This window comes from Salmo trutta, chromosome 33, assembly GCF_901001165.1.
Source record: "Salmo trutta chromosome 33, fSalTru1.1, whole genome shotgun sequence".
In the NCBI taxonomy this organism is placed as follows: Eukaryota; Metazoa; Chordata; class Actinopteri; order Salmoniformes; family Salmonidae; genus Salmo; species Salmo trutta.
Genome location: NC_042989.1, coordinates 17,667,086 through 17,686,089, shown reverse-complemented (window position 1 = coordinate 17,686,089; position 19,004 = coordinate 17,667,086). Strand labels below are relative to the sequence as shown.

At 46.3% G+C, this 19,004-nt stretch overlaps 1 protein-coding gene across 7 annotated transcripts in view; it reads left to right on the top strand.

The window, feature by feature from the left end:
• Positions 1–19,004, top strand: part of LOC115172531 (CDK-activating kinase assembly factor MAT1) — a 69,104-nt gene that overhangs the window by 33,561 nt on the left and 16,539 nt on the right. For all 7 annotated transcript variants that reach the window (XM_029730075.1, XM_029730074.1, XM_029730073.1 and 4 more), the window contains one exon: positions 18,459–18,580. In XM_029730075.1, the coding sequence (XP_029585935.1) occupies positions 18,459–18,580 (122 nt within the window). The remainder of the gene's footprint in view (positions 1–18,458; positions 18,581–19,004) is intronic.

The following is a 19,004-nucleotide window of genomic DNA, read 5'->3' as shown; positions in this document are numbered from 1 at the left end:
TCAAAGGAAATCAGCCAAGACCTCAGAGAAATCATTGTAGACCTCCAAGTCTGGTTCATCCTTGGGATCAATTTTCAAACGCCTGAAGGTACCACGCTCATCTATAAAAACAATAGTACGCAAGTATAAACACCATGGGACCACGCAGCCGTCATACCGCTCAGGAAGGAAATGCGTTCTGTCTCCTAGAGATGAATGTACTTTGGTGTGAAAAGTGCAAATCAATCCCAGAACAACAGCAAAGGACCTTGTGAAGATGCTGGGGGAAACGGGTACAAAAGTATCAATATCCACAGTAAAACGAGTCCCATATCGACATAACCTGAAAGGCCGCTCAGCAAGGGAGAAACCACTGCTCCAAAACCGTCATAAAAAAGCCAGATTATGGTTTGCAACTGCACATGGGGACAATGTAAGAATGCTGTTCGACTACAGCTCAGCATTTAACACCGTAGTACGCTCCAAACTCGTCATTAAGCTCAAGACCCTGGGTCTCGACCCCGCCCTGTGCAACTGGGTCCTGGACTTTCTGACGGGATGCCCTCAGGTGGTGAGGGTAGGAAACAACATTTTCAACCCATCTGATCCTCAGCACTGGGGCCCCACAAGGGTGCGTTTTCAGCCCTCTCAGTACTCCCTGTTCACCCATGACTGCGTGGCCATGCACGCCTCCAACTCAATCATCAAGTTTGCATACGACACTACAGTGGTAGGCTTGATTACCAACAACGACAAGACGGCCTACAGGGAGGAGGTGAGGGCCCTCGGAGTGTGGTGTCGGGAAAATAACCTCACACTCAACGTCAACAAAACAAAGGAGATGATCATGGACTTCAGGAAACAGCAGACGGAGCACCCCCCTATCCACATCGACGGGACTGTAGTGGAGAAGGTAGAAAGATTTAAGTTCCTTGACGTACACATCACGGACAAACTGAAATCGTCCACCCACACAGACAGCGTGGTGAAGAAGACGCAACAGTGTCTCTTCAACCTCAGGAGGCTGAAGACATTCGGCTTGTCACCAAAAACACTCACAAACTTTTACAGATGCACAATCGAGAGCATCCTGTCTGGCTGTATCACCACCTGGTACGGCAACTGCTCCGCCCACAACCGGAAGGCTCTCCAGAGGGTAGTGAGGTCTGCACAGCGCATCACCGGGGACAAACTACCTGCCCTCCAGGACACCTACACCACCCGATGTCACAGGAAGGCCAAAAAGATCATCAAGGACAACAACCACCCGAGCCACTGCCTGTTCACCCCGCTATCATCCAGAAGGCGAGGTCAGTACAGGTGCATCAAAGCGGGGACAGAAGCTGTTTTTCAGTCTCTCGATCTCAAGGCCATCAGACTGTTAAACAGCCATCACTAACATTGAGTGGCTGCTGCCAACATACTGACTAAAATCTCTAGCCACTTTAATAATTAAAATTGGATGTAATAAATGTATCACTAGTCACTTTAAACAATGCCACTTTATATAATATTTACATACCCTACATTACTCATCTCATATGTGTATAAACTGTACTCTATACCATCTACTGCATCTTGCCTATGCCGTTCGGCTATCGCTCATCCATATACACTGCTCAAAAAGATAAAGGGAACACTTAAACAACACAATGTAACTCCAAGTCAATCACACTTCTGTGAAATCAAACTGTCCACTTAGGAAGCAACACTGATTGACAATAGATTTCACATGCTGTTGTGCAAATGGAATAGACAACAGGTGGAAATTATAGGCAATAAGCAAGACACCCCCAATAAAGGAGTGGTTCTGCAGGTGGAGACCACAGACCACTTCTCAGTTCCTATGCTTCGTGGCTGATGTTTTGGTCACTTTTGAATGCTGTCGGTGCTTTCACTCTAGTGGTAGCATGAGACTGAGTCTACAACCCACACAAGTGGCTCAGGTAGTGCAGCTCATCCAGGATGGCACATCAATGCGAGCTGTGGCAAGAAGGTTTGCTGTGTCTGTCAGCGTAGTGTCCAGAGCATGGAGGCGCTACCAGGAGACAGGCCAGTACATCAGGAGACGTGGAGGAGGTCGTAGGAGGGCAACAACCCAGCAGCAAGACCGCTACCTCCGCCTTTGTGCAAGGAGGAGCAGGAGGAGCACTGCCAGAGCCCTGCAAAATGACCTCCAGCAGGCCACAAATGTGCATGTGTCTGCTCAAACCGTCAGAAACAGACTCCATGAGGGTGGTATGAGGGCCCGACGTCCACAGGTGGGGGTTGTGCTTACAGCCCAACACCGTGCAGGACATGTGGCAAATGCCAGAGAACACCAAGATTGGCAAATTCGCCACTGGCGCCCTGTGCTCTTCACAGATGAAAGCAGGTTCACACTGAGCACGTGACAGACGTGACAGAGTCTGGAGACGCCGTGGAGAACGTTCTGTTGCCTGCAACATCCTCCAGCATGACCGGTTTGGCGGTGGGTCAGTCATGGTGTGGGGTGGCATTTCTTTGGGGGGCCGCACAGCCCTCCATGTGCTCGCCAGAGGTAGCGTGACTGCCATTAGGTACCGAGATGAGATCCTCAGACCCCTTGTGAGACCATATGCTGGTGCGGTTGGCCCTGGGTTCCTCCTAATGCAAGACCATGCTAGACCTCATGTGGCTGGAGTGTGTCAGCAGTTCCTGCAAGAGGAAGGCATTGATGCTATAGACTGGCCCGCCCGTTCCCCAGACCTGAATCCAATTGAGCACATCTGGGACATCATGTCTCGCTCCATCCACCAACGCCACGTTGCACCACAGACTGTCCAGGAGTTGGCGGATGCTTTAGTCCAGGTCTGGGAGGAGATCCCTCAGGAGACCATCCGCCACCTCATCAGGAGCATGCCCAGGCATTGTAGGGAGGTCATACAGGCACGTGGAGGCCACACACACTACTGAGCCTCATTTTGACTTGTTTTAAGGACATTACATCAAAGTTGGATCAGCCTGTAGTGTGGTTTTCCACTTTAATTTTGAGTGTGACTCCAAATCCAGACCTCCATGGGTTGATAAATTGGATTTCCATTGATTATTTGTGTGTGATTTTGTTGTCAGCACATTCAACTATGTAAAGAAAAATGTATTTAATAAGATTATTTCTTTCATTCAGATCTAAGATGTGTTGTTTAAGTGTTCCCTTTATTTTTTTGAGCAGTGTATTTATATGTACATATTCTTATTCATTCCTTTACGCTTGTGTGTAAAAGGTAGTTGTTGTGAAAATGTTGGATTACTTGTTAGATATTACTGCATGGTCGGAACTAGAAGCACAAGCATTTTGCCACACTCGCATTAACATCTGCTAACCATGTGTATGTGACCAATAAAATTTGATTTGAGATCGTACTTTTTGGAGAAGTGTCCTCTGGTCTGATTTAACAAAAATAGAACTGTTTGGCCATAATGACCATCGTTATGTTTGGAGGAAAAAGAGTGATGATTGCAAGCTGAAGAACACCATCCCAACCGTGAAGCACAGGGGTGGCAGCGTCATGTTGTGGGGGTGCTTTGCTGCAGGAGGGACTGGTGCACTTCACAAAATAGATGGCATCATGAGGCAGGAAATTTGTGGATATATTGAAGCAATATCTCAAGTCAGGACGTTAATGCTTGGTCGCAAATGGGTCTTCCAAATGGACAATGACCCCAAGCATACTTCCAAAGTTGTGGAAAAATAGCTTAAGGACAACAAAGTCAAGGTATTGGAGTGGCCATCACAAAGCCCTGACCTCAATCCTATAGAACATTTGTGGGCAGAACTGAAAAAGTGTGTGCGAGCAAGGAGGCCTACAAACCTGACTCAGTTACACCAGCTCTGTCAGGAGGAATGGGCCAAAATTCACCCAACTTATTGTGGGAAGCTTGTGGATGGCTTCCCAAAACATTTGACCCAAGTTAAACAATTTAAAGGCAATGCTACCAAATACTAATTGAGTATATGTAAACTTCTGACCCACTGGGAATGTGATGAAAGAAAGAAAAGCTGAAATAAATCATTCTCTCTACTATTATTCTGACATTTCACATTCTTAAATTATAGTTGTGATCCTAACTGACCTAAGACGGGGCATTTTTACAAGGATTAAATGTCAGGAATTGTGAAAAACTGAGTTTAAATGTATTTGGCTAAAGTGTATGTATATTTCTGACTTCAATTGTAACTCTGCAATGTTGGGTTGTATTGGGTAGATTCTGTCTTAAATCAGTTTCCACACACAGTCTGTGCCTGTATTTAGTTTTCATGCTAGTGAGGGCCGAGAATCCACTCTCACATAAGTATGTGGTTGCAAAGGGTATCAGTGTCTTAACTGAGCAATTTGCCAAGGCAGGATACTCTGAGCGCAACCCAATTCAAAAATCTGGCGGTGGCTTCTGATTAAATTACATTTTCACAGAACCTCTCGTTGCAATTTCGATGAGGCTCTCTTCTTCAGATATCGGTAAGTGGACTGGAGGCAGGGCATGAAAGGGATAACGAATCCAGTTGTTTGTGTCGTCCGTTTCAGGAAAGTAATTGCGCACCCAGCTCACTAAGATGCTTCGCTATGTCACATTTGACATTGTCCGTAAGCTTGAGTTCATTTGCACACAAAAAATCATACAATGACTGAAAGACCTGTGTGTTGTCCTTGTTAATGCAAACAGAGAAGAGCTCCAACTTCTTAATCAGCCTCAATTCTGTCCTGCACATTGAATATAGTTGTGGAGAGTCCCTGTAATCCTAGATTCAGGTGAGAAAAAACATCACCCAGATAGGCCAGTCGTGTGAGAAACTCGTCATCATGCAAGCGGTCAGACAAGTGAAAATGATGGTCAGTAAAGAAAACTTTAAGCTCGTCTCTCAATTCAAAATGTTTTGTCAATACTTTGCCCCATGATAACCAGCGCACTTCTGTATGTTGTATAAGTGTTACATGGTTGCTGCCCATATCATTGTATAATGCAGAAAGTACACGAGAGTTCAGGGGCCTTGCTTTAACAAAGTTAACCATTTTCACCATAGTGCCCAAATCATCTTTCAAGCTGTCCGGCATTCCCTTGGCAGAAAGAGCCTCTCGGTGTATGCTGCAGTGTACCAAGTGGCGTTGGGAGCAACTACTTGCACGCCACTCCACTATTTCTGCCTGTCATGGCTTTTGCGCCATCAGTACAGACACCAACATATCTTGACCACCAAAGTCCATTTGATGTCACAAAGCTGTCCAGGGCTTTAAAAATATATTCTCCTGTTGTCCCGGTTTCCAGTGGTTTGCAGAAGAGGATGTCTTCCTTAATTGACCACTCATAAACGTAACAGACATATACCAGGAACTGTGCCAGGCCCGCCACATCTGTTGACTCATCCAGCTGTAACGTATATTATTCACCGTCTTGTATGCGAAGCAGTAATTGTTTCAAAACATCTCCTGCCATGTCACTGATGCGTGGTGACGCAGGTGTAGTAGTGCTGGTAGTAGCAGTACTACCAGTAGAGATGGTAGGTGTCTCTATGGACGCGGGTCTTACTTTTTTTTAACCATTTATCCATTTTCGAGCAAACAGAATGAGCAGCAGCTACGTTTGGCTACATACGGACCGTTAGTGGAATTCCTGCGAGAGAGTCACAGTTAATGTGATTGGATGTTAATTATTTGACTAGGCTACCTGTATTTGACATTGTATTGTTATTTCGCTGAACACTAGATGGTTTAGTTTTATTTTTGGTAGTGAAACGAGGCTACTCAGGCGAGGGGGGGAAAAAACATCACCCAAATATATAACCCTGTTTGAAAATGTGAATCACATTGGCGTACCCCAGTTTGGGAATAGCTGGGCTAATAGCAGTAAGACCAAATTCAATGTTTTACCAAATACTTTTGAATATATATTTTTTGATACCTTAAGGGATCCTATAAAAAGAATGATTATTAGAAGGCTAAGGGGTGGTTAGAGAACATACTCACCCTGGGTCCAGGTGTGACTGGGCTTCTGCTGCGAGGCAGTGGGGATGGGTCTGGTCTTGTCCCAGGAATGGTCCAGAATCATTCTGGGTAATCCCTCACTTTGTAGCACTCCACTGAACAAAGAGACTCTCTCCCAGCCTGCCTTGATATTTCTCAAACTCACATATCCATGTATGTTGCACACACACACATTGCCCAGCCGTGGCAAACATCCTTTGAAGACCAAAGTGAAGCGTGTTCTCTTTTTAAAGTAGACAAACACTCAAATCAAAAGGAATTGGATGTGAGGGGAGGTAGCCCTTCCATGCTGAAACTAGCTATTGGTGACTCCCTCTGTGTGTTAGACTAGAACTATCAGTTAGACTACATCACAACATTATATCATAGCCACGTTTGTTTGCAAAACTGTGAACATTGGTTGAGTTGAATGACTTTAGGATTCAATTATCCTCTGGTTCATGGAAGTAGATGTCTGAGTGCTGTACCTTTTTTAGTCTGTGTGTGTGTGTGTGTGTGGGGGGGGGGGGTTTGTCCACAGCTGCCACAATCCGCCATGTCTGCTTGCGGTTGACCGTTAGAGAATCTCTCCACCTTGGTCCAGCTTTCAGCGCCATCTTAAATAAAACGTCTCATCGCCACAGGGGTGAGATATGGCCCGCAGAGCAGCTGACATACATGATGAGGCTGACGTGCTCCTAATGAGAGAGCGAGGGGGGGGGGGGAGACACACACACACACACACACACAACACAACACAACACAAAACAAACCCAATACACACACACACACACTCACTCACTCACTCACTCACTCTCAGGCAAATGAGGGTGGAAAGTTTATCCCTAAACACAGATGTGTACCTTGCTAAAATACCCAGGGTCCTCTTTGGCTTGACTCCACTCTACTAAGGGAATGGAATCCAAAAGCCTTAGTGTGCATGTACACACACACATTCGGTGCATATTTGTGCAGGCTTGTTTTCCTTGGTAGTATGCTGTCCTCTACAATGACCTCTGTTAGGTAGTCATGCTCCTCATTGCAGGCCAAGCTGTGTCTGGCAGACTGGCTGGACCTGTTCTACTGGGGATGTTCTAGGCTACAGATACACCACACAGCTACTTTCCCCTAACACTTCATTGTTTTTCTATCTCATTTTTCCTCCTCTTGCTGCTTCACTGAACCATTGTTCCCAGGTGTGTGCTGGGGTTTTTACAGTTCTGATTATATATGTTGGTTGGCATGCATGATGCATGTATGTTTCCATTTATGCCTCACAAAGTGATTGATGTTAATTTTGACTGGTGTGTCATTCAGAGCTCGAAGGCCGTCCTGTCTTATGTGAGAGAGGGCTCGACCCTTCACCTTTGCCCTTTGCTCTTATATTCCAGTGTTGGCACGTAGACTCACGGCTGCGGGGCAGTGAGGTGTGGGCTTGGGGGACTCTGGGGGGGGGGGGGGGGGGTGAAGGAGAGTTCCTGTCCCCCCAGTCCATGATTGGCACCAGCATCTGTGGGCATTCATTCACACTTGTGCCCCTGGTTTGGCCCTGTTGTGCTTGGCCCTAGCACCCCACGGGCATGCCAGCCCAGCCCTGGGGAAAAAGGAGTTGTCAGCTTTAAGGGCTTTGAGAGGGGGCAGCTGCTGCCTGCAGGACGGTTATATTTAACCCTGCGAGGGAAGGGGAGGAACGGGTGTTTACACTTGCTACTTGTGGGCCAGAGGGGGGCACAAAGCTCTTTATCTACACCCGGGTAGGGGTGGCAGTGAGGGGTAGGAGGATTTGACCCTCTCACTCGCTCAGGTGGTCCTAACTCTGGTCATTACAGTCCCTAATACAATTCCACACAGTGGCTGTCTTCCTCCCGCCGCCTTGCTCTGTTTTGATTGTAGCAATTATCACTGGGCCATTAGTGAAGGGAGCCCCCTGAGGCTCTGCCTGGGTTACATGGAGCTCAGCTGAAGTTACCCATGAACAAGGTGTGTGTGTGTGTGTGTGTGTGTGTGTGTGTGTGTGTGTGTGTGTGTGTGTGTGTGTGTGTGTGTGTATTGGGGGTGTTTTGAGCGGAGGTGCTGATGAAGGGGTTTATCTCCAGCGACCTTGGGACGTCCTGCAGAGTCAGAGGGAGAGCCAGCAGTGTGTGTGTCTGGTAGTGATACGGCTCCCTGGGGGTAGTGTGTGTGTGTGTGTGTGTGTGTGTGTGATCAGATCTCGTGCCCAGCTGTAAATTAGGCTTGGCCTTGAACACTGACTAAGTATCTCCTATGTTTGAGTGTGTTCTGCTTTTCTACAACCATATGCTGGCTATTTATTTCTAGATCTTGAGAGGTGAATAAACCTGATGTTTAAGGACGGCAGCAGGTAGGCTAGTGGTTAGAGCGCTGGACTAGTAACCGAAAGGTTGCAAGATCAAATCCCCAAGCTGACAAGGTAAAAATCTGTCGTTCTGCCCCTGATTTTAAGGCAGTTAACCCACTGTTCCTAGGCCGTCATTGAAAATAAGAATTTGTTCTTAACCGATTTGCTTAGTTAAATAAAGGTACAAAAAATATGTAGGCCTGACGTGGACTGTACCGGAGTAGGGTGAACTGGTTCACTTCCCCTGTGATTTTATTAAGATGGATGTTCCCAAGAGTTTTACTTTAGTGTCACAGGGGACTTTTTGGGTAATCTTAAACACAGACACATTTACACACACTCACAAATATACACACTTTTTTCCCCTGTTGTAAGATGGGCCTCTTTTTAATGTTGAAAGCAGATGTTTGTGTTGGCCCTGTGGTAGTGCTGTTGTAGAGACCCGTAGTCCTCCTCTGTGCCGCTGGGGTCCTCTCTCTCTCTCTGCCCTATATGCCTCGCTCCCAGGCTCTCTCTCTGCCCTCTATCGCTCGCTTGCTCGGCCTCTCTCTCTCTCTCTCTCGGCCCCTCTCTCTCGCCCTCGCTCTCTTGGCATCGCTCTCTGGCACGCTCTCGGCCTTGCTCTCTGGCGCGCTCTCGGCCTTGCTCTCTGGCGCACTCTCTGGCGCGCTCTCGGCCTCGCTCTCTGGTGCGCTCTCGGCCTCGCTCTCTGGCGCGCTCTCAGCCCCTCTCTCTCTCGGTCCCTCTCTCTCTCGGCCTTGCTTTCTCGGCCCCTCTCTCTCGGCCGCTCTCTCGCGTGCTCTCGGCCTCGCGCTCTCAGCCCCTCTCTCTCGGTCTCGCTCTCTGGCGCGCTCTCGGCATCGCTCTCGCGCTCTCTCGGCCTTGCTCTCTGGCGCGCTCTCGGCCTTGCTCTCTGGCGCGCTCTCGGCCTTGCTCTCTGGCGCGCTCTCGGCCTTGCTCTCTGGCGCGCTCTCGGCCTCGCTCTTTGGCGCGCTCTCGGCCTTGCTCTCTGGCGCGCTCTCGGCCTCGCTCTCTGGCGCGCTCCCGCCTAGCTCTCTCGGCTTCGCTCTCTCTCGCTGTCTCTGTCGGCATCTCTCTCTCTCTTTCTCTCTCTGTTGTTCCACTCCTCTCTCTCTCTGCCGCTCTCTCTGCCGCTCTCGCGCTCTCTCGCTCTCTCTCTGTTCCACTCCTCGCTCTCTCAGTTGTTCCACTGTGCTGACAGAGTAATTGCCGGAGAGCTCAGAAAACAAGCATATCCACTGATCCACACTGCTTTTAATAGAACGTGATGATAGAACGTTCATGATTGAAAGTTGGGTGCGCGGGGGACTCCTTTCACACGTGCAGGAGAGACACGAGCATTAAGACTTATTAACTGTTGATGTTTTTTGACTCATTTGAAGATTTGGTTGCAGATATGATGCTACCTGTGACCTGTTATGTATGTGATCATCATTCTCTCTGGTCTTGTCTGGCCTGCACCAAGGCAGCTTAATGTCTGGCAGTTGTAAACCAGTTAGCCTACCCCTTGTCATTCAACACTAACAGTTGTTGGGTATTGTTTTTCAATCCCATTGTACTGTCTGTAGGCTGCCGTCAGTGAATGAACTGGATACTGCCACTACTGACACACTGCTCTAGACCAGGGGTTCCCAAACGCTTTCACCAAGGGCCCCCTTCCAGCATTGGGGAATATCCTTCTTCAACCTCTCCAAAGTGCCTGAACTTTTAGCCTAGGCATATCCAATGTATTGGTCCCACATACAAATTAACTGTTTACAAAAACAATATAAAAATAACAGATAGATATACATGAAAAAATATATAAAAATGTCTTATCAAACAAACTTGGTTACACACGCGTCCTTCACTAAAAAAGGTAAAAATAAAATATAAATAAGCTGAACTATTTCCAAATGGCATTTGTGTTCGTATTACATCCCAGGTGTAGATGATTAGATTTCACTTTTACCATAGCTCGTGCATGTTGTGATAGTCTTTGAAGCAGTCCTCTCTGCCAGGAAACAAAAACTGAACTGGCATTTCGGACAGGAGATCTGGCATTTCACCCTCTCCCCTCCCCCCTGTGTTTTGTGCAATGCTTGCAGTTGTTCCTTTTTGTCTTTTGGCATGTGTGTGTTGGATAGTGTCGCTCACCTGGAGTGGAGGCTATTGTAATGGTTGTGAGGTTGCTTTTGGCCCCCAATTCAGCATTTTCCAACACCAGCGAGGGTTGACCTTTTTGCTTTGACTATCTGCTTGTGGAGAATTAAATAATTTACTGTAGCAATGTCCACAAAGTGGTAAAAAAAAGTATCGGGCTACTACCAGGTCCTCCACAAGACCAGGAAGTACTATATCAGAGCATCAGACTACAATTCCAGCATGGGGAATGTTAACCTATCACAGGAATGGGGACATTCTTCCTCCCTTATGCCCCAGTGACATTTTTCACCCTCCTAGAGACGTGGTCGTTATTGAATGCCCTATGCTGTGTGGTGAGCATGGTTACTTCCTTAGTGTCCTTCCATTTCACAAAAAGCAGCTTGTTTCAACGTATGGTCCCCCTCTCCGCTGTCTTTGTCGTTTACCTTGGTCTTGGAGAAACCGATTCTGTTAGGGGCTTGTGGCACCATTCTTCCTATTTTCTTTTTAAGAGGTCTATAAAAGCATGGGACCAGTATAAAAATTGTCCACAAAGAGCTTGTACCCACTGCCAAGTAAGGGGAAGTCCATCAGCTGAATGACAGAGTCATAACTTAGGCCCTTCCCAGTGGGTGTGAAAGCCTTCATAGATGAAAAGGTTCCACGTGTAGGCAGAGTCTGCATCGGCTCGCACAAAGAGCTTGTAGCCCCATTTGGTCGGCTTATTTGTCATATATTGCTTCAAGCCAATTGGAGCCTTGAGGCAACCATGCACTCATCTATAGAAAGATTTTGAGCAGACTGGAAGTAAGTTTTGCATGCAACCACAATGTCATGATAAGGGAGCTTGACTCTTGCAAGACGATCTTACCCTGCAGCCCCCTTCTTCTGTCATTCTCCCTTTTGTGGGTCACTCATCTAAAGAGTACAGTTGATGGCCAAGAATCGGATTTCACTCATGATGGAGGTGGGGAACTGGAACCGATAGTGGGGATTTGCTCCAGTTGTCAACTAGTCTTGATAACTTTACCAGTCTCATGTAAATCACCCAGGAAATGTAGTTGAGCATGTCATCCATGGTGACAGGTTTCCAGGACATCTTCCTTCCACCCTGCTGCTTCTTGTCCCCATACTTGTTGCTATTACTAATTAGTGTTCCCAGTACAGAGGTGGTAAAGTAGAGCTGAAACAGCTGTAAGGGGGTGTATGTTTCATCACTAACCAACTGTGGGCCTTCAGGCCGTTTGTGGGCCTTCAGGTCGTCAACCTAAATTGTTCTGGCTCCTGATCTTCAAGGACCGTATGCCACCTGTCCTCAGTTTCATGTCCCTCTGTTGTACTGCTTCCACTGCCTCTCCCTCTTCTCTGTTGAGGCCCAGATCTCCTCCCTGCCCCCGCACCTCCAGATGAACTTGCAGAGAGGGGAGTGGTGCCAGGGCCTGCAGTGGGGGTGGTTGAAGAGGAGTGAGGTCTTTGTTGAGTGGTGGATGTAGAACCACCAGACGGGGTGATTGACACAGCAGTGGGGGATGTAGAACCATCAGACGGGGTGATTGACACAGCAGTGGGGGATGTAGAACCATCAGACGGGGTGATTGACACAGCAGTGGGGGATGTAGAACCATCAGACGGGGTGATTGACACAGCAGTGGGGGATGTAGAACCATCAAAAGGGGTGATTGACACAGCAGTGGGGGATGTAGAACCATCAGACGGGGTGATTGACACAGCAGTGGGGGGTGTAGAACCATCAGACGGGGTGATTGACACAGCAGTGGGGGGTGTAGAACCATCAGACGGGGTGATTGACACAGCAGTGGGGGATGTAGAACCATCAGACGGGGTGATTGACACAGCAGTGGGGGATGTAGAACCATCAGACGGGGTGATTGACACAGCAGTGGGGGATGTAGAACCATCAGACGGGGTGATTGACACAGCAGTGGGGGATGTAGAACCATCAGACGGGGTGATTGACACAGCAGTGGGGGGGTGTAGAACCATCAGACGGGGTGATTGACACAGCAGTGGGGGATGTAGAACCATCAGACGGGGTGATTGACACAGCAGTGGGGGATGTAGAACCATCAGACGGGGTGATTGACACAGCAGTGGGGGATGTAGAACCATCAGACGGGGTGATTGACACAGCAGTGGGGGATGTAGAATCATCAGACGGGGTGATTGACACAGCAGTGGGGGGTGAAGACCTTGACCAGCGGGGGCGCTAGCTGGGGAGGGGTGGCTCCCAAAAGTCATCATCCAAATCCTCTGCATCCTCCACTCTGTGGTGAATACAATAAAGGGATGTATTGTTGTAAGACACACAGAATTACAGTTGACTACATTTACAAAACGACATTACTGTAAAGTAAAAACACCAAGCCTAAACTTTCTGTACAGTGACTCACACAATGCAACAGTAACACTTAGGAGACAAAGGCAGAGGTGAGAACCACAAATCATCAATGGCCATGAGAGTTTAGTGGCCTCTCCAAAGTTACAAGGATGAAACATAGAACGGCAAACAGTGAACTAATATGAAACAGACAATAACTACTTTGGATTTATATAACATAGGCCTATGTAACAAGTCATTTCTATGTAAACTAAATCCAAAGCACAAAAAGCAGACAACTTATAAAAAACAAAATACATATAGTAAATTGGCTATTATAAAGTCATGAAAATAATTTAATTACAGATCTTAAAGTGGATCCAATCCTTCTAGAAAGAAATCTTTGTCGGCCGAGTCGAAATCCTCGTTGTCCAAATCGCTCCCCTGATCCGACTCCGGTATTTTATTCAGAACTTCTATGTCAGTATAGTTATTTATAGCTGCTGCTGCCTTTTAGCTTCCTGTTCGGTATTCTTAGTTTTTCCCATATATTTTTTTTTAAGCCATCTTTTATGCTAAAGCAATGAAATGAAAGCGATGAAATCTGTTTACGATGTAATGTAGCATGCTCAGTGCAGGTAGCAATAGTTCGCATTACGCATTAAAGGTTCTAGGCCTTGTTTTGTCCCACCCAGGTCAACTGCATATCCCTGGAAAGCTTATCTCATTGGCTACAAGACTGTCAAGGTGCCATAGTAGCCAATCCCCTGTGTAATGGATGCCTACAGCGTATGCAGGCAACATCATATTTTTGATGCACAAAGATATAGTCACTCGGTGGTGACTATGTATGGCTTAATGGCAACATAAAATGATATAATCAGATAACATTGGCAATAAGCTAGATGTGTTCTTACCAACCTAAGGATGAATTTGATACCCCCATGTAGCTATAGGTCAAACACAGACAAATGGAAGCTTACAGTGCATTAGGAAACAACTATTCAGACTCCTTGACCTTTTCCACATTTTGTGACGTTACAGCCTTATTCGAGAATGTATTAAATTGTTGTTTTTCCAATAACCCATAATGACAAAGCAAAAACAAGTTTATTGAAAGTAAAAAACGTATCACATTTACATAAGTATTCAGACACTTTACTCAGTACGTGGTTGAAGCATCTTTGGGAGCGATTACAGCCTTGAGTCTCCTTGGGTATGACGCTACAAGCTTGGCACACCTGTATTTGGGGAGTTTCTCCCGTTCTTCTCCAGATCCTCTCAAGCTCTGTCAGGTTGGATGGGGAGCGTTGCTGCACAGCTGTTTTCAGGTCTATCCAGAGATGTTCAAGTCCAGGCTCTGGCTGGGCCACTCAAGGACATTTAAAGACTTGTCCCGAAGCCACTCCTGCATTGTCTTGGCTGTGTGCTTAAGGTCTTTGTCCTGTTGGAAGGCGAACCTTCGCCCCAGTCTGAGGTCCTGAGCGCTCTGGAGCAGGTTTTCATCAAGGATCTATCTGTACTTTGCTCTGTTCATCTTTCCCTCGATCCTGACTAGTCTCCCAGTCCTTGCCGCTGAAAAACATCCCCACAGTGCTGCCACCACCATGCTTCACCGTAGGGATGGTGCCAGGTTTCCTCCAGATGTGACACTTGGCATTCAGGCTAAAGAGTTCAATCTTGGTTTCATCAGAGCAGAGAATCTTGTTTCTCATGGTCTGAGAGTCCTTAAGGTGCCTTTTGGCAAACTCCAAGCGTGCTGTCGTGCCTTTTACTGAGGAGTGGCTTCAGTCTGGCCACTCTACCATTACTGCCTGATTGGTGGAGTGCTGCAGAGATGGATGTCCTTCTGGAAGATTCTTCCATCTCCACAGAGGAACTCTGGAGCTCTGTCAGAGTAACCATCGGGTTCTCGGTCACCTCCCTGACCAAGGCCCTACTCCCCCGATTTCTCAGTTTGGCCGGGCGGCCAGCTCTAGGAAGAGTCTTGGTAGTTCCAAATTTCTTCCATTTAAGAATGATGGAGGCCACTGTGTTGTTGGGGTCCTTCAATGATGCAGAAATGTTTTGGTACCCTTCCCCAGACCTGTGCCTCAACACAATCCTGTCTCGGTGCATCCTGTTTCCATTGTTCATCCTTGTGTGTCTCATAGCAAAGGGTCTGAATACTTACAGTACTTGTCAAAAGTTTGGACACACCTATTCCATTCCAGGTGACTACCTCATGAAGCTGGTTGAGAGACTACCAAGAGTGTGCAAAGCTGTCATCAAGGCGAAGGATGGCTACTTTGAAGAATCTCAAATATAAAATATATTTTGATTTGGTAGCAGCCATCTTGAAATGAGGTCATCGGCTCGGCCTTCCCTTAAAAATGTGTATGCCCATTTATGGTAGTAAGTCACACCAAAGATTTTAAGGCACCGATCAATAGCCAACATACTCAGCTTTCTGCAGACAGGGGCTACCGTTCTCATGACAGACTGAATTGAATAAAACAAATCTAATAGGGTCCCCATACCCCGCGCCCCACAATTTTGGAACCACTGCTCTAAACGACATTAGACGGGCTGGATGGGATGTGCTAGGGTGTAGCTTTGGGTGTCTGCATAGGGGGTTGGTATGCTTGAATAAATTGAGTTTCAGCTTGACTTACTCCTGTCTTGCTCGGGCTCCTCTGTGGGGATAATTCAACTTCCTGGTCCTGTCTCACAGGGGACTGCATCTGAATCATTAGTCATACTGTGGAGTTGCTTTTGGCCCAGATGGCAACCAATAATCAGATTCACATCGTTGGTATGATGCAGACACTCAATTTAACAGGGGAGCTCAGTGTGTGTGGTGTAAAGGTCAGAGATGTACAGTATGTGTACGGGTTGGCTCTGGTCTGTCTCTCTGTAAAAAAAAGAAAGGGATTTACTGCTCTTTCAGTGTGTGTGTGTGTGTGTGTGTTGCTCTAGCTCTCTCTCTCTGCCTCTCTCTCTCTCTCTGCCTCTACCTCGCTCTCTCTCTATCTCACACACACACACACACACACACACACACACACACACACACACACACACACACACACACACACACACACACACACACACACACTCTTAGTCTGTCTGGGTGAGTAATATAGTGCTGAAAGAAGATGGATGGGGAGAGTGGCTGGTCTGGGTTTGATTAGCTTGTGGTGGGGCAGCAGTGTTGTAGGGATGAATGGGAGGGGAGAGGCCGCCCAGGTCACTGGCATCACAGGGTTAAAGGTTGAGTGGCAGCAGCAGAGAAACTTGTGCGCATGTGAGGGAGAGTGTTTTTGTGTAGGAAATATGTGACTATTTGTGAGAAGTTTTGTTTGTTTGCATTTCCACTGAGAAATGTCTTAATTTTATTATCACAGAATATAGTGGTATGTTAGATAACTCAATACCACTGAAAAATAGTTTTGAGCTGTTTTCACACTGGACTGTGTGTTGGTTGTTTTAGACCCAGCTTTGGTCATTCTATTTCATTGTCTATGTTTGCCCGGCCAGCAGCATGCGTTAGAGCAGCAGTCTGATGCCAGAGGACACACGTTACTAGTTCAGTTGATTTTCATCAGCTCCACTCTCACTGTAATGTTCTGTGTCTCGCTCTCTCTGTCTCTCGCTCTCTTTCTCATCTGTCTACCCCCCGAGTCTGTTTTTGTTTAGACATGATCTCTGTTCCTTTAATTCTCTGTTTGTTTCATTGTCATCCAGACTGTCATTACTTTCCTTCCAGTCTAAATGCTTTAAAACCAGACTACGACTCAGTAGAGAACAAGGCCACCCGGCTGTGTGGAAAATCCCTTTATGGCGGCTAATGGCACCGGTCCAGATCGAACAGTGCTGCAAATGTCCTGAAGAAGGATCACATTTCTCGCTCAGTGACCACGGTCAAGGGCGTGAGAAACTGAAGTCAGTCTTTCGACTGCGAGGCAAGGCAGACATTTGAAACCCCTTTCAACCTTTATGGATTGGAAGAGAATATGTAGATATCAGATCTATTCAGCTGCCTGCTCAGGTCAAGCTTTTCACTTGATTGGAAGACAAATTGCAGGTGACGCTAACTGGTTGGCACAGCATATTTTCTCATTAGAGGATAGCTACAGATTAATGTGGGTCGTTTGGCGTGCCTGCGAGTTTACCAAACGGCAGTGATGTCGTTTAGGTAATTTGGTTGGCCACCCACTGTGCCACACTGGTGTTTCTGGATGAATCCACTTAAAGCTCCCGTTGATTGGTAAATGATTGGAGAGACACACACACACACCGGTTTGGTTTATTAGGATCCCCATTAGCCACTGCCCATGCAGCAGCTACTATTCCTGGGGTCTACATAAAATGTAGAAATGCATGACAAAGTACAGAAAATGTCATTTAAAAAATGTAATTCACTTTTTTAAATCAATAAAAATAAATTGGAAAGACACCAAGAGACAACAAAATACTATTTCCACATGATTCATATATACAATCTTATATCCAGTTAAATTAGATATTTAGAAAGAGGAGAGGCACTGTAATTCATGTTATTTTTTCAACTTTAGTGGCAGAGCATTCCACAATGACGGAGGTCTTTACATTATCTGAGCAACACATTAAATCTGGTTTTGGTTTGGGTAAGGTGAAGAAACCCGTAGCGGCATGTGTGGTGGGGTATGTATGTCTGTTTTTAAAGTGTAAGCAAATAGATTGTTCAAGTGGTTAGGCATTTTAACACACAAATGTTTCTTAAAAAGACAAGAAGAGAAGAAGTCAATTTCTCCTCAATCGAGAGACTTTCATGCATGTTGTTAGTTCCATGTGTGCAGTTAAGGGCAAGGCGTGCGGCTTTGTTTTGAGCCAGCTGCAGCTTTGCTAGGTCTTTCTTTGATGCACCTGACTATGTTACCGGACAGTAATCAAGATGCAACAAGATCAGAGCCTGAACAACTAGTAAAGTTGATCTTTGTGTCAAATACGCATCTTTTATAAAGTTAATCTATGTCATGAATCCCCGGGTCTTTATTGGTGGTCTTTGTTCTGTATTATGCATAATTACCTACCTTGTCCTCCACAGGATGGATTCTGGGTATTTATATTAGTAACTTTGGTTCAGGGTTTTGCCATCCATGGCCATGACCAAATCTGGGGCCCCGGGCCACCTACCTCCAGGCCATGCAGTTTCATAGCTAATCTCATGCTATTCTACACATTTTGCCATGAGGCTGAGAAAATGTTGCAGTTTTAAAGCAAATTTCCTACAATTCTACACATGACGTGTTCATATGCTATCTGGGGGGACAGCAAGAGCTAAGCAGCAAACAAAGCTATTCTCCTGAATACTGTAAGTAGCCTACCTTTAGTAATAGCCACTGATGTCCACTTTGGGAGCAGTATTGGACTTGCCAATATGGGTTGATATAACATTACTTCTTACCTCTGAATTACTGGCCTGAATATGCGTCTTCCAAAATCAACATCTCTCAATGGAACTGAGACATGTAATTGTCAAACACAACTCAACTGACATACTCTATCAATGACCACAGGTTGTTTCCTCAGGAATCGAGCAGCATATTTGCTCTGCATCTTTTAAGCTGCTAAATGTCTTGGTGATGTTCACACCCAAAAATGTTTTTGACTGTAATGTGTCCTCTTTCCTGTGCTGCAGAGTCAGACTGTGTCGTTGCAGCCGGTGGCCTGTATAGAAGAGGTTCTGTACCGCTACCAGCCCATCAACAGCCACACCTACAGAACCCCCGTGCCTGAGCTGGAGCAGCTGGGACTTCTGGGGTAAGAACACACTTACACACCTAAAGGGTACAGCAGGATTTTTAGCTTAATTTATTTCACCTTTATTTAAACAGGTAGACCAGTTGAGAACAAGTTCTCATTTACAACTGTGACCTGGCCAAGATAAAGCAAAGCAGTGCGACAAAAACAACAACACAGAGTTACACATAAACAAACGTACAGTCAATAACACACAAGAAAAGAAAAATAGAAAAATCTATGTACAGTGTGTGCAAATCTAGAAGAGTAGGGAGATAGGCAATAAATAGGCCCTAGAGGTGAAAATAATTACAATTTAGCATTAACACTGGAGTGAAAGATATGCAGATGATGTGCAAGTAGAGATACCGGGGTGCAAGAGGGTAAGTAATAATATGGGGATGAGGTAGTTGGATGGGCTATTTACAGATTGGCTGTGTACAGG